An 18784-nucleotide genomic window follows, 5' to 3' on the forward strand; every position below is an offset into this window, starting at 1 on the left:
TTCATCCTGGACTCCTCCCTCTCCATGACCAGGCAAGTCAACAACGTCTCCTCGGCATGCTTCAACATCCTACGCATGCTACGGAAGATCTTCTGGTGGATCCCCACCGAGACCAGGAAGACCGTCACCCAGGCCCTCGTCACCAGCCGACTGGACTACGGCAACGCCCTCTACGCCGGGACCACCGCCAAGCTCCAGAAGAGACTCCAGCGGATCCAGAACGCCTCAGCCAGACTCATCCTCGACATCCCACGAACCAGCCACATCTCCGGACATCTGCGAGACCTTCACTGGCTCCCCGTCAACAAAAGAATCACCTTCCGCCTCCTCACCCACGCACACAAAGCCCTACACGACCAAGGCCCGAGCTACCTCAACAGCCGAGTCAACTTCTACGCTCCCAAACGCCACCTCCGATCAGCCAACCACGCCCTCGCCGCCGTCCCCCGCATCCGAAGAGCGACTACAGGAGGAAGGTCCTTCTCCCACCTGGCCGCCAAGACCTGGAACTCCCTCCCGACCGACCTGCGCCTGACCCAAGACCACCTCTCCTTCAGGAAGAAGCTGAAGACCTGGCTGTTCGAGCAGTAGCGGCTCCCCCCCCCCCAGCGCCTTGAGACCCCACGGGTATGTAGCGCGCTTTATAAGTGTCACTGATTGATTGATTGATTGTGCGGCTGCACTTGCTGTAGGATGGAGGTAGCAATTTTCATTTAGGCACGCTTGCCCCGTACCCTATTCTTGTGACTCAAGAGGTAGGGAAGTTGGTTTTGGACGAGATGTTCATTGTATATTTGCATGACATGCCGGCGTGGCGGTGCACTGACCCCCTTTTCTCTTTTCTACATTGCTTGCAGTTTCTTCATCCTGTGACTCAGGGAGAAATATGCGGCGCGTCAATTGGTGGCTGTTCGCAGTGAAGCAACTAAAGAGGTGACGCGAGTTTACTCTTCGCACCAGAACAACGAAGAAATTTGGGTGGTAGGACACTCATATATTTGCCGTTTGAATGCTTTCTTTACAGGAGCCATCAAAGACAAGGTGGCAAGTTCAGGGTCAAAAATGTTATTTTTTGGGTGGGGGGCTGTACGTGGGACAATTCAGAGAGCTGGTGAACCACGCTTTATGCACAAGCTCGGGACCACCCGCAATCTGGATCCTGCACTTGGGGGGGTAACGACCTGGCAAAACTAGGTAGGAGGAACTTGACTGAAGAATTACTCAAAGAGGTGGGATGGCTAGCGAAGCAGTGTCCACAGTCCATAATAGCATGGTCCCACATGATACCGAGGTTTCAGTGGAGGTGGGGCGAATCAGTGAGGGCGTTGAATCACGCGGTAAAGCGACTCAACAAAAAATTCGACAAATTGTTTAGGACTCCTAGGTTAAGGACAATATCGCACAGGTATATCCGGGGTGCACCTTTCACATAAAGGGAATCAGGCATTTATGGATGCCATCATAGCCTGGCTCAGGGTTTTGAAACAAAGTACAGGACCTTTCTAGTGCTAGGAGGGGGGGCCAGATAGTCGGTCAACTATGCTGGTCTGTGGCGGTAAGGTCAACACTGGTAAGCATAGTCTGCAGTCTTAGCGGTCAGCACCATCTAACTCCGGGGGTAGTGACAGCCGGTAAGTAGGCTGTCGGGGTATGGGGCCGAGGGAGTCATCCTTCTCAGCGGGCCTGGGGCCACCCCTGTACGCGCATGCGCAGCAGTCTGTGCCCCCTTTTATGGAGTTCAAGGACCGGGCAGAGGGGGGCCCGGGGGAAAAAGATCCATTTGATAAGCTGGACCCCCTGCGCATCCTTGCTCCAGGAGTAATAGTGGCAGTACCCCTGGGACTGAAGGAGGGAGGGGAGAGAAACTTGCCAGACGTTGACTTTGCCGTCAGGCTCAAAGGGACACGCAGAAAGTCATATCGTCCATTGTTAGATTTACGATAGGAGTGCCTTCTGTATTAGAACGTGTTAAGGTTAGCTCTTGCAACATCATGTGTCTATCAATGTAAACTGTACTTTCTGCGTTAAATTTTTTTCTGTAACAGAATGCTTTGAATTATTGTTTTGTATTGTTAATAAATACGGCCGGGGGGTCACTCCCCCCTAATCCAAATAATTTACCAAATCCTAGTCTGATTGTCCACTCCCTGGGGCAAGCTGGAAGGGGCGGGTCTACCTTGCGCCAGGTGTTTTTGAAGTGTTGAGAGGGGTCCTATGGAGTACCAGACCATATTGTAAGAGCCAGGAACCAGAATGGGACGGGTCGCCATTATGGCGGTCGCCCTAGCCCCGGGAAGATCTGCGAGGGGGGTGGGGGGGAAAACGCGTCATCAGTGACGCTGCCCTGGACCTTCCTCGCACCATGGGCCGGCAGCCAATCAGCACCGCGCATAGTCCTAGCGAACCGGAAGCACTTCAATGCTTCCGGTTCAAGAATAGTCCCCGGAAATGCCCCCTGGCTCCCCACCCCTTAAAGGAGGGAGCCTGCGAGGGAGTCAGCCTCTTGGTGACGCGGCTGCCTCCCTCTTCGCATCCACGCGCGGGCCGGCTGGCCTACACCCCACCCGTCCCTTTTAATCTTTTGCCCACCCACCATCCCTTAAAAGCAGGAAATTTAATTTTAGGTCATTGTTTTTCATCCCTATTGTACATAGTTGTTTTGTCGATCGAATAAGGTTTTATTCCACAGGTTGTGATATTTGAGTTGTAATGATGTAAATAAAGGAAAAGTAATTTGCATGCTTTTAGCTATTCTATTGTCGTATTTGGGTGTCCTTGGTCAGGCGGTAAGGTCAACACTGGTAAGCATAGTCTGCGGTCTTAGCGGTCAGCACCATCTAACTCCGGGGGTAGTGACAGCCGGTAAGTAGGCTGTCGGGGTATGGGGGCCGGGGGAGTTATCCTTCCCAGCGGGCCTGGGGCCACCCCTGTTCGGGCATGCGCAGCAGTCTGCGCCCCCCTTTTATGGAGTTCAAGGACCGGGCGGAGGGGGGCCCAGCGGAAAAAGATACGTCTGATGAGCTGGACCCCCTGCGCAACCTTGCTCCAGGAGTAATAGTGGCAGTACCCCTGGGACTGAAGGAGGGAGGGGAGAGAAACTTGCCAGACATTGACTTTGCCGTCAGGCTCAAAGGGAAACACAGAAAGTCATATCATCCATTGTTAGATTTACAATAGGAGTGCCTTCTGTATTAGAACGTGTTAAGGTTAGCTCTTGCAACATCATGTGTCTATCAATGTAAACTGTACTTTCTGCGTTAAATTTTTTCTGTAACAGAATGCTTTTGAATTATTGTTTAGTATTGTTAATAAATACGGCCGGGGGGGGGGGGGTCACTCCCCCCTAATCCAAATAATTTACCAAATCCTAGTCTGGTTGTCCACTCCCTGGGGCAAGCTGGAAGGGGCGGGTCTACCTTGCGCCAGGGGTTTTGAAGTGTTGAGTGGGGTCCTAGGGAGTACCAGACCATAATGCATGGATGGAGTGAGGGTGGAGAAGGGTGTCGGAGAAGTGGCAGGTGGAGCGTTAGAATGCACCTTCAGAGCTGGCTGGTGAGACTCAGCAGCAGCTCTGGGAGGTGTGCTTTGGTTCTAGGTAAGGAGAGAAGCGGTTGCGTAGCAGCAGTGAGTGTGAGAAGGATCAGGAGTCCAAGAGCGGGAGGGGGAAGGAACTTCTGGGCAGTTAGCAGAGCTAAGCAAACAGCTGTAAGCGAAAAGGGAGTTGAGGTGAAAAAGGCTGCATGGCAGAGAAGGGCACGAAAGAGAACAAAAACGAGGGAGAAGTAGGTAAGAGAGCACTGAGAGTGTGAAACTAAAAAAAAAGGGGGTAACAGGGATGAATGAGATTAACGGGCCAAAAGGCGGCAAGTATTGAATGACAAAGTTAGAGGAAATGTTATAAAATGTACAGTCATAAGCAGAGAAGAGCAGCAAACAATGAATGAGAAAGGATGACTGATGCCCAGAAAATTGGCAGAGAGAGAATAAGCAATGCACACTAAAGCAGCAAAGAATGAATGTTAAAGAATGAGAAATGTACAGAGCAGTGGCAAAGAAAGACTGAAATGTGCACACAAAAGTGGCAAGGAATGAATGAGAAAGAATAAGCTGTACAGAAAACGGCAAGGCAAAGGTGAAAAATGTGCAAGGAAACGGTACAGAATAAAACAGAAATGATGTAACAAAGGCCCAGAAAGCAGCAAAAAGGTCAAGGGGCAAAGAGGCAGAGAAAGTGGTGGAAAAGGACAGATAGCATGAGAATAAGAGGGAGAAGCAGAAGTTTGAAAATAGTAAGAGAGGAGGTCAAGTCTGTAACTAGGAGTGCCTTTCAACAGTGCTGGAGCCTGGCCCAAAAGATCTGGAAATGGTCACAGGTCCACCTGAACACTCTGTGAAGTCTCCAGGCAAAACAAGCTACAGCAGAACCGCCCACGCAGCACCACGAGTTCGAGCCAGCTCGGCCCGCGCAGCAGGCACACATGTAATGCATGATTTAGATGTAGGTGGACGGCCTGTCGGTCAGCCATGGGGACAGAGTAAATGACTTGGTCCCCATGGTGGAGAGGAAGCCACCTAATTTATAAATGACAGTCACAGCGGTTTCTGTCAATGCATTTTGCTGTTTGCTGCGTCAGATGAATGAAGCCCTACAGCAAACAGTATTCTTTCTTTTCTGCACAGAGTGCAGTGAAGTAAAGTGCAGTGGCATAGAGTGCATTGGTGCAGAGTAGAGTGCTGCTGTGTACAGTGGCATAGAAGTCAGTGTCGTAGAATGGCTTGGGGTGCAATGGTGTAGAGTGTAGTGGTGTGGTGTGGAGTGGCGCATAGTAGAGTGGCATAGAGTAAAGTGCAGTGGTGTGGAGTGGCGCAGAGTAGAGTGACACAGAGTAGAGTAAAGTGGCATAGAGGGGAGTGGTGCAGAGTAGAGTGCTGTGGCATAGAGTCCAGTGGTGTAGGGTGCAGCAGCATAGAATGCAGTGGCTTAAAGTACGGTAAAGTAGAGTAGAGTGCAGTGGGGTAGAGTCGAATAGAGTGCAGTGTTATAGAGTAGAGTGGCGTGGTGTGAAGTGGTGCAGAATGGAGTGAAGTAGAGTGTAGGTGCATAGAGTGCCGTGGTGCAGAGTAGAGTGGCATTGAGTAGAGTGGCGTAGATTGCAGTGGCATAGAGTGCAGTGACAGAGTGCAGTGGCGTAGAGTAGAGTGGCATAGAGTGCAGTGGCGTAGAGTAAGTGGTACAGAGTGATGTGCAGTGGTCAAAATAGAGTATAATGGCATAGAGTGTAATGCGTAGAGTGGAGTGGTGCAAAGTAGAGTAGTGTAGAGTGAGGGCCAATACACTTTAGTGCTCATGCAAATGCATTTCTAGCACTGATTGTACTACTGTAGATTGTAGGGTTCAAAGGAGCAGCCACTTAAGTTGCTATTATTCATACTTATTATACAGTGCTCGCGCTGTCATTAACGGCACATCGACAACCATTCTCACAGTCCTTCCGATGCCGCCCTTTACCTTCTCTTCTAGATTGCACTGGCTTCTGAGTAAACACGGTTCATAGAGCAGAGCAATAGTGCTGATCCCATCAAACGGTTTCTTTCCAAGACATGCTAAGCGCTGTTCAGCCAAGCTGTGCATCCTTTATTACATCTCCCATTCGAAGCAATAGAGCCACATTTCGTGATCCAAAGATGGAAAGGATGTGGCTTAACGAATGTTGACACCAAAATATAGGCAAAGATATTAGCTAATCGTTTGGCCCTGCTACTACCGGGTTGGTTGACCCCGAACAAGTTGGGTTTGTTCCAGGCCTCATCTTGACATTTAACCTCCGGACCCTGTTTGGTGTTATTCAGCGACTAGCTCCAGAGGTGCTTGCAGCAGCGTTTTTTCTTGGAGCTCAGGAAGCGTTGACTCAGTAGAGTGGGGCTTCATTTCTTCAATTGGCCAAGGTACTTTACACACAACCGACAGCGTGACTCCAGATTAAAGGCACGGTTTCTGCCCCTATTGTTATCATGAGAGGGATCAGGCAGTGTTGCCCCCTGTTGCTTCTGCTGTTTGCCCTGGTTGCTGAGCCATTGGCATGTGGACTGCATGAATATCATGCGCACTGGGGCTCGAGGTTCTCAAACTATAAGTTATTTATCTCGGCCTGTGCAGATGATACGTTACTCTATGTATGCGACCCAGAGCGTAATCTTACTCCAGTGCTGAATGAGGTGGTGCAGTTTTGGGAGCACTCTGGGCTATGGGTCAATTGGAATCAGTCCACCAATTTTCCTCTTACCCCAGCTATGATACGGTGGAGCTGGAATACCCGCTACAGTTGCCGACAGATTCAGTGTGCTATCTGGGGATAAAGGTACACATGGGCCCGTACATCGTTATGTTAGAGAAATTCGATATAAAGTTTGACTTAGGTTGCCGTTGTCTCTCACAGGACGCATAGCATTCATAAAAATGGTGGTGCTGCCCCGGTTCCTATTCCGTTTCATGAATATTCTGATGCTACTGCCTCGCGTGATGTATGATCGCCTTCGGACACGCATGATTCGCCTGGTGTGGGCCAGGAAACAGCCGAGGGCGCACGCGCTCGTCGCCCTTTACCGGTGTTAAGAGAATGACATGCAGATATGGGTTATTGCAACACGCAGTCTGACACCTGTTGGGAACTCTTACCACTACAGAGCCATCCAATGGATATTTGGGGCCCTTATCAGGCCTACTTGGCCAGAGAGTAGGAAGCGGAGACAGAGAGGGGTGCTGCAGAGGTAATAACAGATGGTGATGAGTGAGCAAACCTTTGTTGCTATATGATGGGGTCTCCAGGGGGCGCTAGGAACTTGCTGGGCAGTATTGATGCTTCTGGGGTTATTGCATTTTGTAATAGAGGTACTCAAAGATTGAGTTGTGGTTGCCCTGACTGTAAATGATGCTGTCGTAGCTTTGTTCCTGCATGATGTATCATTGTTTGTACCGCCATACCTACATCCATATGTCATATTGTATCAAATGTTCAAAGTGAAATTTATAAATAAAATTTAAAAAATGCATTGCCCCTAATTTATTAAACATCAGGTAGCAAAATGAATGATCCATTCTCCGCCATTGCTTAGAATGGAAAGACTGAGGTAAAATTATATATCAGTACTGCCACGTGTCAAATTACCTTAAAACTGGAGTACATCTCCGCTGCTTTTTCTCGGTCATTGTTGTTAAACTGGTATGCAAACTCGGTCTCCACTAATCCAGGTGAGATACTCTGTGAAAAGGAAATGCACAAAAAGTATTTATTTTAAGAGTGCAAACACCAACCCGGGGGAAAGGGGACGCTGTACAAAACATGTAATAACACACAGAGTTAACAACAGAGACCCTCATATAGCTGAACAAAATGTATGTTTTTTTACAATTCTGGTCTGGGGCCAAAGGGATGCTGGGGCGTAGCTATCAAAACAGTGCAGCAGCATCAGGGGCCAGGTACATGAGGGGCCACTGCACCCCAGTTATGGAGGTCATTCACTGCTCAGCCATGGTGCTGTGGACACATTTATCGTGCTTACATTATGGCCATGAACTACTTACGCAAACACAACAGGTGATGGACCGAATGTGGATCAATGTCACACACTCAACCCAGTCCAAAGATCTGGGCCCAAATCCATCGTTATTTTGCACTCCACACCACCCTGGGTTAGACAATGGCGATATGCAAATCAGCTCTGAACCTGTGCCCCATGGGAACAGTCCAGTCCGAACTACAAAAGCCATGTCCTTCCCATGAACTACTTACTGCACAACTCTCCATGTGACGTGGAGGGTTCAGTTGAGGTCTAATGAGGAAAGAATTGTAAGAACAGCAAAGTTTTCAGTTCCTTCTTGAATTGCAGATATCTAGGGTTAGAAATTGGGTTTCTAGTTGGCAGAGGTATGCACCCTGTCCAAGTAGGAAGCACAATACTAGTCAGGGTGGGTCACAACACAGCATAAATTATCCTGTGCTCACTCTCTGGTAGCTTGGCACAGAACAGTCAGGCTTAAATTAAGAGCCAATGTGTAAAGTATTTGTGTAACACTTCACAGAACAATAAAGTAAAAACACCACAAAAGACTCCACTCCACACCAAGTTAGGAAAATAGATGATGATTTAATAAATAAAACTACACCAAAACAACAAGAATCCATCTAGTAGAAGTCGAGATATGAATTTGTAAAGATTAAACGCAAAATATAGCGCTTAAAAGCAAGCAGCACCTAAAGAGTTAATCAGTCGCACTGGACCGGTACAAAGACAAGAGTTAAGGCCGACCGCGATGGGGCCCAGGCTAGATATAGGACCCACACAGGACCTGGAGCAAAGGTACCTTGATCCTGGTTGCAACAGCGAGATGCGTCAGTGATCCCCACGTAGGTGAGGTGTTGCACCGAATTTCTCCATGCAACTGTGGAATGCATCAGGTCCGTGAGCGAAGCGTCAGTTCCAAAGTATGGCGGTTCTGAATGTGATGCACCAGGTTTCTCCACGCTGTAGAAGCGATGCGTCGATCTTCTCCATTCAGTGCTGGCAATGCGTTTGTTTGGAAAAGGTGGTTCCAAGTGTGATGCAGCAGTTCTGAGTGCGATGCGCCAGCCCAGTTCCCGCAAAAGCAGTGATGCATCGATTCTGCTCTCGTAGCAGAGGATGTGTCTGTTCCACTGAAGCAAACCCCTAGGTCCACTTCCAAGGGTCTAGGACTAGAGTGGCAACACTTGGTAGGAGAGACTCACAAGTAGAAAAGCCCAGTGGCGGCTGGTGAGACTTGAAAGTGGTGCGGTATAAAAGTTTTTGATGAGTGGCTTGTGGCGAGGGAGCAGAGCGAGTTAGCCTGACAGTCACAAGAGGGGTTCTGAGGAAGAGGGGTTCCACCAAGAAAATTTAAAAAAAAGAGAGGGCAAATGGTGCATTTTCAAGCATATTTGAGAAAGCAAAAATGTTAATAAAGCAATTGTTAAATTCTAGTTTTGGCATCAATAATGCTCACTAATATTATTGCAAATAATCTCTGTGACGACCTCACATTTCTCACATGTGAGGTCCTGTTTTGATCTAAAAGAAACTTTTTATATGGATGTTGCATGAAACAAACACAGCATTTCTCTGAATATTTTCTATAATAGCCTCTCACACCACCTACATTCAAAATAAATTGCTACCACCTACTCTACTTATATATAAACGCCACCAAACATTTGCATGAACACACATGCCCCCCCTTAACCTGCTAATGTCCAAACTATCTAATAGTGATGCAGGGCATCACACGAAATACATCTATCTGCTATAATGCACCTTAGTGCTTTGGTGAGTCCACAGTTGTCGGCCAAGTTACGTACTTTTATGGTTTTTCTGTGACTAAGAAAAAGATGTTCAAATCATCTTTGAATGATTCATATTATTCTACATTGGAATTTCAGGAAGCCTGGGTGACTTCAAGTGTTTGCCAGCTGACTTTTTTACTGTCACCTAGCTAATAAAAGCATCAAAATCTGGGGTGACGTTAGCGCATGGAGCATGAGGATTTCAATAGAGCTGGAGTTCATCATATGTATGTCTCTAAGCTAGTGAGAATGTAGTTTTATTTTTTACTCCATATTTATTTAACAAAGAAATGTTTTGACTTTTACACATTACTTTGCAATTAGCTTGATTTTCCGAAGCTGCTGTACACTTTGAGAATGTCACACTTGAGACTCCTTGCTGCAGTTTCTAGTGCCTGACTAGTAAAATAAAAAGTGACAGTGCCCTAAGTTTTGATCAGAGGCCCCCAGCCAGCATCAGTGAATGTCTGCAGGCCAAATACCAAGGCTACAACGCCTTGAATCCACTTCCTGCCTCTTTGGCCCACCCGCACACACTTCCCTTTAACTCCCTCTTCTACGTGTCTGCATGCTCCTTTTGGCATAGTTTTTCTTTTCCTTCTCCCTTGTTTTTAAGTTTTGCCTGGGGCACGGAGCTTTAGCTCCGCCCCCAGGAGAAATCTTTCGTTTTCAGTATGGGGGACTTGAATCCGCCCTCTATTCCATTGGCTAGCTCCATAAATGGAGGCTAGCCATTGGAACAGAGATCTGTCCGTCAAGGCCGGACCAGATTCGGGGGCGTTCCCGAGAATTTTTCGCTTTTGGCTACGTCAGCCGAAAGCCTGTTCTCGGGAACGCCCCCGAATCTGGGCCGGCATTGACGGCACCCGGAAGAAGTCCAGGTGAGTGCTTAGGAGTTACCGAGGCCGAGATCGTTCTCCTTAGCCCCCGCTTTTGTGGCCTAAAAACTCCTGGCTGTGAGCGCCCCTGCCGTGAGGTAACCCTGCTGTGTTCCACCGCCGCGGCCCGGGACCTGAGACTGCCCTAGAAATCGCCGCCCGCATCTCCAGAGCCTAAACCAAACCGAAGGGGCAGCTAGCTGATTGGTGGCTGGCACGCAGGAGCCGTGCTCTGATAGGCTGCTGGCACGAGGGAGCCGCGCTCCGATTGGTCAAGGAGCTCTGACGTCATCGGGGGCTCGCCTCAGGGCCGCGCTGGGATTGGCCCATCGCTCGCAGAGGCCATGTGAAGCCGTCTGTGATCCCTGAAGCACCGAGGGTTCGCCTGACCCCGAGCCGCTGCAAGGTGCCCGCCGCGGGGACTGCACCACCTTTACAGCCACACACTCTCGCCCAGCCGACAAGCAGGGGGGCAGCGAGGAGACCTTCCCGGAGACGGCTGCGGAGAGTGAGGCCAATGGGGACAAGCCCCCACCAACCCCAGTAAGTGCACACACCCACCTACCGCTGCTGCACACTGGAGGGGCACCACACTTGTTAAATTTTTTCAAGCGAGTGGCCAGCACCCGAAGATTGCACCCCACCGTCAGTGGCCTTTACCAGCCTGTGCTGGTTTACGATTATCAGCAAATACTCGCGCAGCGTAATGCAGCCTCACCCGGCTAAGTAAAGCCTCGCTATTTCTGATACAGCCTTCAAATTCCTTATCGCTTTGTCACAAACGGCCTTTAAAGCGACAGGCTGACTTCTCTTCCTGCACTTCCACTCAGAAGCTGAGCTTTCCTGTCTAACCTCAGGAGAGGGGCTGCGAAGCAGCGGGACATTGCCCTGTGCCCAGCCATACTATCTCTGACTGCTCGTGCGTCTTACAAGCACACCTGTCACACAGCACCAAACAGGGACTTTGTGCCTTTTGCAGCTCCAGATTCATAAGTGCACTAACAGGAAACTGATATTAAAATAGTCTGCTCAAAGTCAAAGCGTCACATGGATATTCACGTGGTGGTCTATTCACTTCCACTGCCTTAAGTAACATGGTTTTGACAATGCTCAACGTTCAGCAATTCTACAGTACTGTCTGTGCTGTACTCCACAAGGTACCAGCCGAGCACTATATTCATTTCGATGCCCCAATGTGTTTGTTAAAAATCTTCAGGTGTGGGTAGTTTCACTGTTCGGAGCACGGTGTTTTTTACTGGTGGCAGTAATTATTCTCATGTGTGTTTTAGCATCAATGTGTTTGTTATTGGTGACAGTTATTGTTGTGGGGTGTGTTTTAGTGTCACGGTGTTTGCTAATGATGACACTTGCTGTCGTGTGCGTTTTATCATCAAGGTACTTGTTCTTGGTGGCAGCTGCTCTCTATGTGTTTTAGCTTCACTGAATTTGTTATTGGCGGCTGTTGTTGGTCTCGGGTGTGTTTAGTGTCACGGTGCTTCTAATTGGTGGCTGTTGTTGGGGGTGATCCATTGCCACATTGCTTGTTATTGCTGTCAGTTATTGGTCTCGAGTCTGTTTTAGAGTCACTCTGTTATTGGTGGCAGTTATGGAGTTATGGCGCCTGTTGCTGGGCGGCAGCTGTTGGTCTCGGGTGTTTAGTAGTACCATGAAGCTATACCAGGGGATGGTGGATTGCATAAATTGTTGAGGGATTGGCTGTATATATTCATCTATCCATCCACCCATTCATGCATCTATCCATACACCCATCCATACACCCATCCATGCATGCATGCACCCATCCATGCATCCACCAACTCATCCATGCAAGCATTACAACAAGAGCCCGCAGCTCTCCTTCGGCTCTCCTCGCCCCCCCCTTCCCTGAGCCGCAGCTCTCCTTTGTCTCTCCTCGCCCCCCCTCCTTTCCTGAGCCCACAGCTCTCCTTCGTCTCTCCTCGCCCCCCCTTCCCTGGGCCCTGCCCTGCTATTGTAAATGACAATGCCATTTATTTATGTTTTAAAAAAACATAAATAAAAATAACGTTAAGAGCAATGCCAATAGCTCTAACTTTAACAAAGGCAAAACCATTGCATTGTAAATGCTTGTTCTCTCTCTTGCTCGGGGTCAAAAGTCTGTTGAGGGAAAATATGCTCCAGTCCCTAAACGTGTATGTTACTGGGTTGCATCTATACCACTGGTTCAAATTAAGCAATGCTGCTCCCTATGCCCCCACTACATTTACTAACCGCTGTTGTGCAGCTCTGTGAATTCATTTGGTGTGTTAAAAAACTTATTCTGGATGTTGCCTCCCATTCTCTTGTTGAAAACTCTGAATAGGAGCTGTTTACATGCGGAAATACCTCACCCTGGGAAAATGGTATCCAGCACATGTGGTAAATATCCCACGCTATTGTGACCAACCTATAATGAGGACCTTGGTTGTTAGAGGAATTACTTGGGGGTTCAGAAGCATTTCTAAGCATATAAGTGTTTATGAAGCACTCTGTTTCCCTCTCTCGAGTCTAACATGTTGAAAGTTACTTAACATTTAAAAAAAATGAAATAAAGCTGGTAGCAACAACAATGCAAGATGTGTGCAATTTGACACGCCAAGCACTACAATTCACCAATGACAAATTCCAATACAGCTGACAGGCGTTTTGTAATGAAGTCCGGGCCCTGGAGTTTTGGGAGCATACATTGCAGGGGGTATGTGTATGTTCAGCAAAAAGAAAGACTGCCAGATCGGTATGGATTACCTGTTCAAAGAAGGGATTCAGCCACAAAAAAGCACGATATTTCAAGTACGCCAACAGGTTAAATTCTGATAATAAACGTGATACGCTTGTTGTGATCCCGCTGGGCGCAGAGTGAATGCCTCCTCCAATGGTTCTTTGCGAACTGAAAGTCCGTACAATGGCCCATGGTTGCCTACCTCAGGGTTGTAAATGAAACCTGCTGAGGAAGACTGCTACGATTGCAGGTTCGAGTGACAGCTTACTACCTAAAGAGCTCGAATATTTAGTGTATAAATGTTCTTTGTTGCAGTATTTTAATCTAATTTGTAATTAATGTCTCTGCTTTTCCAAGTGTGACTGAATATGATAATGAGCTCACTTACTTCTTCACCCTATTTTAGTCCTAAATAATCTGACAGTAACTATCTCTGCTTCAGCGCGTGTGCACCCTCTCCTGCATTTGAAATAGTCCTTTGCCGTCAGTTGATGGAATAAAAAATAGGCCTGTCGCGGCAGACATGACAGACGGGGGGGGGGGATCATGCGGGTTCGCAGGGGGAGGTCATGTGCGTTCGCGGGATGGGGAAGCGGGTTTAATTACAATTTATTTTAAAAGTACCTTCCCTGGGCCCGCGTTTTCCTGCTGCTTTGAGTCCTGGCCGGGTGTGCGTCCCCTCCCCTAAGCCAATCACAAAGCTGCAATGGCAGCATTGTGATTAGTACGGACGCTGCACTTCTGGGCGCCTGTAGGGATGCCATTCTCTTTATGCAGCCTACATAGACAAAAACGAGAGTGCGCATGACTACTTTGGTTGGCCCCAGAGGGCTGACCAAACAGTCAGGGCCTACACAGTGGGCCAGCCACCCCTACTCGGTTTTACAGCAGAGCCCCCAACCAGGCACTTCTGCTTTCTCGCACTGAGAGAAGCAGAAACATAAAATGGTAGTTTTACCATTTTATGTTTCTGCTTCTTGCACTGCGAGAAAGCAGTGGGGCGACACCCCTCGGCCCTGATGAAGGAGATGCCCCTGGATTAGCCCAAGGGTTACAACAGTATGTGCATGAGGCTTAAGCAACAGGAGGCAAGGCAGCAAGCCATTGGAGCCAATATTGGTTCAAGTGATGCAGGTCCAGTTCTTCTCATCCAGGCAGAGAGCCAGCAGCAGGGCAACACAGCAAGGCAAGAGTTCAGCAGACAGCAGTTCCAGCAGAGTGGCAGTCCTTGAGCAGCACAGCAGAGCCTCCTCTTCCTGGCTTGCAGAGTGGTCACAGATCCAGGAGTGTACTGATGTGGTGCTGCCAGAGGTCCAGTAATTATACCCAGTGGTGCCTTTGAAGTGGGGAAGACTTCAAAGAAAACTTTGAAATGCACAGAGGCTCTCTAGTTCCTACCCTGGCTCTAGACATACTACAGGGGGGTAAAAACCTCTTTGTGTGGGGACAGGAAACAGCCCTTTCTGGTGTGTCAGTTCATCCCTCCCATCCTGCTCAGAATGACCATCTGCATGAGGATTACCACTCAGGCACGCCTATCCTTCCTTTGTGTGCGTCCTTTCCAGCTGTCACCCACTATAGCTGTGTATTCCAGAGACAGGCAGAAGCACCAAATGGATAAAGTAAGTAAATGCAGACAAAAGCCACCCTAACAGCCCTGGGCCATGCAACTGGAGCAGAGAGTTGGTCTCAACAGAGCAGAGAAGCGCTCACGAGGTGGGTCCGCTGCCCCTGAATTACCGGCTGAAGATCAGTTGACAGCTGCGGCCGACGGAAGAGCAGAAACTGGCTTCGGGGCTCAGAGGGTAATGCTGCAATTTGTGGTGATTGAGGCCCAAATAACTGACGCTTTCAGGGCTCCTGGTCCCTCTTGGGCCTCACTGGGGGAACCGGATCGGCCTACCATGATTCCAGCTCGCACTGGTAAGTGCAACACAGTAAATAAAAACACGGACGGGGGTTAGAGGGTCTAAGGGAATTTAGAGACCTACCCAGGTTATCATCCCCTATTACATCATTTAAATACACAAAAACCTGGGTGTCTGAAATCGCAAAGGAGACAACAATGCTCTACGGACTATACTACTCTATTTTGTCATAAAAGTACTAGAGTTAATAATTACATAGTCAACTTACAGAGTTCGCAAACCAACGCATATGACCACCAGCAAAGGTAGGTGAGACCCAAGATCCAGAGATAGATTACTATCAAAATTCTTGTTAGTGATCTAATTTTCTCATCTGGCCATCCACAGTACAGGGCTGGATTGTCTCTAGATCATTTGAGACTAATTCCAGAACCGTCTGACAGGACTGGGGTCAAACCCACAATCACATGCTGACCATGCGTAGGATCACTAAAGGGAATCAGGTGCAGTGCAAAGAGGGAAGGTGTAGGAAACGTGAAGTTAAAAAGGAATAGAGGACTCACAGTGAGGAAACTTTAATGTCTGTAAGCCTCTTTCTGTTTAAAAACCAGAACAGTGCAAGATCGCAGTGTAAACAAATAACTGCTCAGGGGCCAACATGTTTCTGCCAGGTCGGGGATTGACTCCCTTGGCTTTCTTCAGGGCCTCTGTTCTTAAAAACTTTTGCTACTGCTAGTTTGCGAACTCTGTAAGTTGACTATGTAATTATTAACTCTAGTACTTTTATGACAAAATAGAGTAGTATAGTCCTTAGAGCATTGTTGTCTCCTTTGCGATTTCAGACCCCCAGGTTTTTGTGTATTTAAAAAAAAAAAAAAAAGTGCAACACAGTGCCACTCCCCACAAGACACTGTTTCCATTGGAGCGTCTGCCCTATAATTCTGACAGAGTGCCTGGGTAGCTCCAACCAATAATGCTGGTCTTGGAATGAGCGCCTGCATCACGGCCCCACTGGATTGCCTTTCCCCTGCCTCCTGGTGGATTGTGAGCATAGGAAAAAGGAGCTCCTGGGCCTATAGTGGAGGCTCCTTTGGGTGGGGGCAGGAGCCAGACTTTGGCATGGTGGGAAAACCGACAGGCCCCATGGTGTACCTTTGCCCCACAGGCAGGCGCAGCAGTGAGTATCCTCCTCCTCCCCCTCCCCCTCTCCAGTCAAAATATACAGGGCCTATTCTCTGCCACCTTACAAGGAGACACCAGGACGGGTGGTAAGGGCCCGAGAGGCGCCCATCAAACCAAACTGGACTGCTTCATCTTAACTGAGGCTGGGGGCCTGGTGGTAATACTCATGACTATACGTCGGCTGTGGGGCCCCCTGAGTCGGGAGGAGAATCCTTGATGCCACAGGATATTATGGCGGTGATCCAGGGGATAAAGGCTTCACAGGAAACTTGAATAGATTTGGTCACGACTCAGGTGTCTCTGATGAGGGCGGATCGACGTCATATCAGATCCTGAGTGAAGGAGATCGCAGACACTAATACCTCTCTTGCCCTTGACACTAAAACCATTCATGATCTACGAGAGGACAATGCCACAATGGAGACCTGACAGGAAGACTTTAAAGGTATAGAATGGCGCAACAACATACGCATACTGTGGGTCCCGGAACACACGGAAGGGCCTGAGGTAGACCTCTTTGTTGAAAATTTAGTAACTAAGGAGCTGCAGCCTCGTGGCCGTTTTTTGGTGGAACAGGCCCACCAGATCCCAGGAGGACGCCTGCCGCTGGGGGCTACCCCGCATCCTATCATTGTCCAAATTTTAAATTTCAGAGATCAGGACATGATACTACAGAGAGCTTGCAGTGCACCTCCAGTGACTTATGAAAATGTGCAAATAACATTTTTTCTGGACTGTATGCTTAAGGTGCAAAGACAGCGACGCAGCTTTCTCGAGTTCAAAAAAGTGTTGAGGGGCAAGGCAATTAAATATGCAATGTTCTTCCCAGCTAAAGTGGAAGCAGAGGGGAAAACTTGAGAACTGGGTCTCCTCCCTAACGTACCCAGAGAACCCTGAGGAGATATGGGAGTGGCTGGCATGGAGCTCCGAACCGGCGTGGACGACGGTGCCGCCGCTCAAGGATTCATTGGGGCAACAGACACAGGACGCACATCAAGAGGAGGCAAGAGCATCCCCTGAACACGATCCTTGAACAGACCAGTAAATACTGTTTGGAACTATGGGACATCGCATACGTGATTAGGTGCTGTGTATGGCACATATCACAGTGAAAGCACCGAGCCCAGACTACTGCACTCGGGGTAGCAGCAAACCTATGGACACTATGGACATGGGTGACGTAGACAAATGCAATGAGACTGTGAACTTGTTATGATTACTATACACTGCTGTAAGATTGAGATGTACTCTTTGGTATTAGCCATAGGGGGGATCGAGGGTATGTTCACTGGGTGGGCTGCAGTTCCTTCACTGGTCTAATGTTGTTGTGGGGTGATGGGTACTCTGCAGAGTTTGGGGGAGGACAGTTCTGAGTTAGTTGTGCTGGGAGGTAGGGTGGGGGGTTTTACAGTTTCTAGGGGGGTAGTGGGAAGGGAATGGGTTATATTGAATGTTATGTTATTGTTCTTGACGAGAGAGCTTCACATATATAGTAAGGTAGTACCCACTCTATATTACGTAGATGTGGACAGGCTTGTTACCCCGCGGTTACCGACCACGCGGGACTCCTGGAATGAGGGTGAGAACAGTCTCTGATATCTGTGTCCTTTTCTGGAATGTGAATGGACGGGGGACACAATTTAGCGAGGGGTAGTGCTACAATTCATTAAACAACACTCACCTAAGGTGGTCCTCCTACAGGAAATGTATTTGACTTCCAAAGCCCTAGATGCTGGGGCTATAAGATGGTGGTTCACGCAGGTTTCAAGACAATGTCTAGAGGGGTAGGCATTCTACTTAAAAAACAATTGCTGTTGACAGTGAAGCACTCCTAGGCCGACCCCCTAGGTAAATATGTAGCCCTCACTGGGATATAGGAGGGGGAAATTATTAATATCCTATCAGTGTATATCCCTCCAGCCTTATACAACAGCACTTTCCCGGACTTGGGTATACTCCTACTTGAACCACCTGCAGGTGAACTCTTGGTTGGAGGGGACTTTAATATGACCACGTGTGACACATCTGACCATTTTCCTCCATGCAACGTTATTCCTTCCTGCACACAACTGACAGACTTTGCACAGCAATGGGGCTGATAGATATATGGTGCACTCATAACCCCACTGCTCAGAATTTTACATTTCACTCAGGGGCGCAAGGGATCTCCTGTATCGACCTCCTGCTTACTTTGGCCCACTGATTTTCGGGAGGTGCCAAACTTGGCTACCCAGACTACTCCCCCATCTGGGCACTATAGCATTGGCAAACAGGTAACCGACAGAGGAATCTCATTAAGCCCAGCGTACCTTAAGATCCCGAGCATTAGGGCTGGCCTGAAGAAGGCCACAGAGAATTATTTCAAAGAAAACAGACTCTCAGTGGACTCCTCTCAGACCCACTGGGAAGTGTATAAGACGGTAATCAAGGGTGAAGTACTATTACTGAGGGTGGGGCACAAAAAGGAAACTAGGGTAGTGGTCAAGAAACTGGAGAACAACATACTTGCTCTAGAGGCTTAATTACATGTTGATTCAATAGCTGGCACAAAGCATGAGCTGGACCTTAAGGTGCGGCAATACAGAGGCCTGACTACTGAAGCCGCCAGGGCTAGCTATTGCACAACTGAACAATGCATATATGAACTCGGTGACAAGGCGAGAAAGTTGATAGCATGGCTTGACAAAAGGAAAGGTGAGTAGATGGGTCACCGGGATCTCTCAGGAGGCGGGGGTGTCTCTCACAGATCCCCAAGGTATTGCA

General features: G+C 48.5%; 1 protein-coding gene across 1 annotated transcript in view; it reads right to left on the bottom strand.

Moving 5' to 3' along the window:
• DHRS11 (dehydrogenase/reductase 11) overlaps positions 1-18784 on the bottom strand; it is a 465765-nt gene that overhangs the window by 37943 nt on the left and 409038 nt on the right. Inside the window, exon 5 of the mRNA XM_086954903.1 lies at positions 7167-7259. Within this exon, the coding sequence (XP_086811029.1) occupies positions 7167-7259 (93 nt within the window). The remainder of the gene's footprint in view (positions 1-7166; positions 7260-18784) is intronic.

This window comes from Lissotriton vulgaris, chromosome 2_1 (assembly GCF_964263255.1).
Source record: "Lissotriton vulgaris chromosome 2_1, aLisVul1.2, whole genome shotgun sequence".
Taxonomy (NCBI): Eukaryota; Metazoa; Chordata; class Amphibia; order Caudata; family Salamandridae; genus Lissotriton; species Lissotriton vulgaris.